At 37.4% G+C, this 5,129-nt stretch overlaps 1 protein-coding gene across 1 annotated transcript; it reads left to right on the forward strand.

Annotated features, from left to right (window-relative positions):
• Window positions 1-303: 303 nt before the first annotated feature.
• Window positions 304-1,242, forward strand: LOC123949014 (olfactory receptor 8B3-like). Its single transcript, XM_046016286.1, has one exon. It carries the CDS (start codon window positions 313-315, stop codon window positions 1,240-1,242), a length of 930 nt encoding a protein of 309 aa, XP_045872242.1. The 5' UTR covers window positions 304-312.
• The last annotated feature ends 3,887 nt before the right edge of the window (window positions 1,243-5,129 follow it).

Below are 5,129 nucleotides of genomic sequence, written 5' to 3' on the forward strand. Positions count from 1 at the left end.
TCCTGGTCCAATCTTTTCCCTTTACCTTTGGTTTTCACAGCACTCTTGTTGGCATATGGAAGCACTGGCCTTCATAGTGTAGGCCAAGTTTTGAATGTCTTTGCTTATTCAGCTTATCAAGACTCTAATAAAGGAATGTCCATGTCACTAGATTCATGATGATGACAAAGCAAATTCTGTGGGTCCAGGTTGGGCTAGTCTCAGACATTTCCAGTACAAACCCAATTCCTGTGAGAGGAGATATAGTGGGAAATGTTGAATTATTTTCTTTGTAACAGTTTTCTCCTGTGGTCACAGATCCCTTTGAGAAGAATGGCTTCTGGAAATGCTTCTTTTGTGACTGAATTCATTCTTGTGGGGCTAACAGACCTACCAGAGCTCCAGCTCCCTCTGTTCTGCCTGTTTCTAGTCACTTACATGGTCACTGTGTTGGGAAATTTGGGTTTGGTGACCCTAATCAAGCTGAATTCACATCTGCACACCCCCATGTACTTTTTCCTCTTCAATTTGTCCTTCATAGACCTCTGTTATTCTTCTGTGTTTACACCCAAAATGCTGATTAACTTCACATCGAAGAAGAATATTATCTCCTACAGGGGATGCATGACACAGCTTTACTTTTTATGTTTTTTTGCTATTTCAGAAGCTTATGTGCTGACATCAATGGCTTATGATCGCTATATGGCCATTTGTAACCCACTCTTATATGTTGCCATGTCCCCCAAAGTGTGTTCTATTCTTATGCTTGGTTCATATTTGATGGCATTTTTGGATGCAACGGCTCACACAGGATGCATGCTGAGACTGACCTTCTGTGATGCAAACACCATCAACCATTATTTGTGTGATATCTTCCCTCTGCTCCAGCTCTCATGCACTAGCACCTATGTGAATGAGCTGGTGGTTTTCATTTTAGAGGGTATCAATACCATTGTGCCCAGTGTCACCATCTTTGTCTCTTATGGTTTCATCCTATCCAGCATTCTGCGCATCAGCTCCACTGAGGGCAGGTCCAAAGCCTTCAGCACGTGCAGCTCCCACATAATTGCTGTTTCTCTCTTCTTTGGATCAGGTGCGTTTATGTATCTTCAACCATCTTCTGCTGGGTCTATGGATGAGGGAAAAATCTCCTCTGTCTTTTATACCAATGTGGTTCCCTTGATGAACCCTTTCATTTACAGCTTGAGAAACAAAGACATTAAATGTGCTGTGAGAAAAACTTTCAGTAAGAGACAGTTTTGATCAACAGTGTCTCTCTTTGTAGTTTGTTACACACGGGGGGATTCTGTGTGCTTAAATAAAATACTTTAGTGGCAGTCTTCTTAGTTTTTTGATATTTGAGTCTCACAATTTATTTTTATTCTTTATATAATAGGTCTTTTTGTTTTCCTCACCAATAGCAGAATATCTTCTCCACCTTTTTGTTCTGTTTATTTTTTTATTGTGTTATGTTAGCCACCAAACAGTACATCATCAGTTCTTGATGTAGCATTCCAAGATTCATTGTTTGCATATAATACCCAGTGCTCCTTGCAATATGTGCTCTCTTTAATGCCCACAACCAGGCTCCCCCATTCCCCAACTGCCCTCCCCTCTAAAACCCTCAGTTTGTTTCTCAGAGTCCATAGTCTCTCATGGTTCATCTCCCCTTTTGTCTGCCCCCCCACATTTTTCATTTCCTTCTCCTAATTTAATATTAGTATTAAGTAATATATATGTTGTTTCCTTTTTCTCATTTTCATTTTGAAATTATTTTTTCCTCTACAACCTGAAGAATGGTCATCATTTTGGCAGGCTTCTCTTTTACCTTTGATCACATAACTGATCATTAAAAAAAATACTTTTATTGTATGGCTGGGTAAGTGAAACTCAGAGTAGTTAGATTTACCTAAAGTCACACAACTGTATAAAGAGTTTAGTCTAAATTCTTACCCTTCTGATATCATTTCTACTACTGTTTGTAGTCTGTTTTGCTCTAATTTATTTATTTATTTTTAGTTTCAATTTTTATGTAAATTCCTGGTAGTAAACATGCAGTGTCATATTAGTTTCAGGTGTAGAATTTCATGATTTATCGCACACATCCAACACCCAGTGCTCATCACAGCCAGTTCCCTCCTTAATCTCCATCTCTCGGTTAACCTATCCGCCTGCCCACCTCCCCTCCAGCATCCTGTTTGTTGTGTTTTGTCAAGAATCTGTTTTACATTGCATGGAGCACTGGGTGTAGTGCATAAACAATGAATCTTGGAACACTGAAAAAATAAAACACATAAATTTTAGAATTAAAAAAAAGAATCTGTTTTATGGTTTGCCTCTCTTTTTGCCTCCCACATTCATTTGTTTTGTTTTTTAAATTCCATATATGTGTGAAATCATATGGTATTTGTCTTTCTCTGACTGACTTATGTCACTTAGCATAGTACTCTCTAGCTCTGTGCACATCTTTGCTAATGGGATGATCTCATTCTTCTTTATAGCTAACAGTCCATTATATGTATACATGTGTATATGTATAGATATATATATATATATATATACTACATCTTCTTTTATCATTTCATCATTCAGTGGATATCTTGGCTCTTTCCATAATTTGGCTGTTGTTGATAATGCTGCTGTAAACATTGGTGTGCATTTATAATTTAAATCAGTATTTTTGTGTCTTAGGTAAATATCTAGTAGTGCAATTGCTGGATAATGTGTTGTTCTACTTTTATCCTTTTGGGGAACCTCCATACTGTTTTCCACAGTTCAGTTGTTGGCTGAATATGTTGGCTAACTGTTTCCACAATTTGCATTCTCACCAACAGTGTCAGAGGGTTTTCTTCTATCCTCATCCTCACCAACATGTGTTGTTTCCTGTGTTGTTGATTTTGTCCATTCTGACAGGTGTGAGGTTGATTTGTGTTTCCCTGATGGTGAGTGATGTTGAGCATCTTTTCCTGTGTCTGTTAGTCATCTGTATGTCTTCTTTGGAAAAATGGATGCTGTTTAACTGAACTTTATAGAACACCAGTCAAGTTATTTAATTGGCTAATGAAACCCAATTGTGACAAGTTCTTTTCTGGTATAGGATGTTGGATTGTTTTTATTTTGAGGAAACACAAACAGATGACTGCTTCATAAATCCTTAGTCCTTAATCAGGTGGTAATTTAAATATTTCTAAGATAACTTTAATAATATTTATTATTTTACCTGTTTTCTAATTTCCACTCGAGACTTAGGTATTGTTCAATTTAGCATAACTGGTGTGTTGGCTTGTTTTTGCTTTAGATGTTTGGTATCCCTAAAACCTTGACTATGGTTTATTTATTCATTTTTTAAAAATAATTTTTTAAATTGAAGTATAGTTGACACACAATATTCTGTTAGCTTCATGCATGAAACATAGTGATCTGACATTCATATACATTATCAAATCTTTACCATAATGTGTAGTTGCCATCTGTCACCATACAATTACTGACTTATGGGTTTTTTTAAAGATTTTATTTATTTATTTGACACACAGAGAGAGATCACAAGTAGGCAGAGAGGCAGGCAGAGAGAGAGAGGAGGAAGCAGTCTTCTTGCTGAGCAGAGAACATGATGCAGGGCTCGATCCCAGGACCCTGAGATCATGACCTGAGCCGAAGGCAGCGGCTCAACCCACTGAGCCACTCTGGCACCCCTGACTTATGGTTTTAAATGATAGACATTAAGGAAGGCTTGTGATCTGATGAGCACTGGGTATTATATGCAATTAGTGAATCACTGAACACTACATCTAAAACTAATGATGTACTATATGTTGGCTAACTGAACTCAGTTAAAAAAAATAACCTTTTCTATATATCGCTGTCCAGTTTTCCCAGCACCATTTATTGAAGAGACTGTCTTTTTTCCATTGAATATTTTTTCCTGTTTTGTCGAAGATTATTTGACCATAGAGTTGAGGGTCCATCTCTGGGCTCTCCACTCTGTTCCACTGGTCTATGTGTCTGTTTTTATGCCAGTACCACAGTCTCTTGGTGATCACAGCTTTGTAGTAAAGCTTGAAATCGGGTAACATGATGCCGCCAGTTTTGTTTTTGTTTTTCAACATTTCCTTAGTAATTCGGGGTCTCTTCTGACTCCATACAAATTTTAGGATTATTTGCTCCAGCTCTTTGAAAAATATCGGTGGAATTTTGATCGGAATGGCATTAAAAGTATAGATTGCTCTAGACAGTATAGACATTTTAACAATGTTTATTCTTCCAATCCAAGAGCATGGAACAGTCTTCCATCTTTTTGTGTCTTCTTCAATTTCTTTCATGAGTGTTCTGTAGTTCCTCAAGTACAGGTCCTTTACTTCTTTGGTTAAGGTATTCCCAGGTATCTTATGGTTCTTGGTGCTATTGAATGGATAAGGAAGATGTGGTCCATATACACAATGGAGTATTATGCCTCCATCAGAAAGGACGAATACCCAACTTTTGTAGCAACATGGACGGGACTGGAAGAAATTATGCTGAGTGAAATAAGTCAAGCAGAGAGAGTCAAGTATCATATGGCCTCACTTATTTGTGGAGCATAACAAATAACATGGAGGACATGGGGAGATGGAGAGGAGAGGGAGTTGAAGGAAACTGGAAGGGGAGATGAACCATGAGAGACTATGGACTCTGAAAAACAACCAGAGGGTTATGAAGGGGTGGCGGGGGGCAGGGTGGGAGGTTGAGGAACCAGGTGGTGGGTAATAGGGAGGACACGTACTGCATGGAGCACTGGGTGCGATGCCAAAACAATGAACACTGTTATGCTGTAAATAAACAAATAAAAATAAATAATAAAAAAAATAATAACCTCTGACACCACATCCCCTAATCTCTATATCTACATGCTTTATTTTCATTTAACAAGTTCCATTTATATAAATAGTTGGTTTTGGTTGTAGTTTTTATTTGTTTGTTTCCTTTTACTTACTCTCTCTTTTGATGAAATTGTTTTGCCTATTGAAACATGTGTGTCAATATGTAAATGATCTATATTGATATTCAGGAACTGTTACAGACAGTAAAAAGATGAATCCATTTTGTTTATATTTTATCACTATTTGAGGCACCTAAAAGTACATGTTAACACTGGTCACTAATCTTCTTTA

This window comes from Meles meles, chromosome 8, assembly GCF_922984935.1.
Source record: "Meles meles chromosome 8, mMelMel3.1 paternal haplotype, whole genome shotgun sequence".
Classification (NCBI taxonomy): Eukaryota; Metazoa; Chordata; class Mammalia; order Carnivora; family Mustelidae; genus Meles; species Meles meles.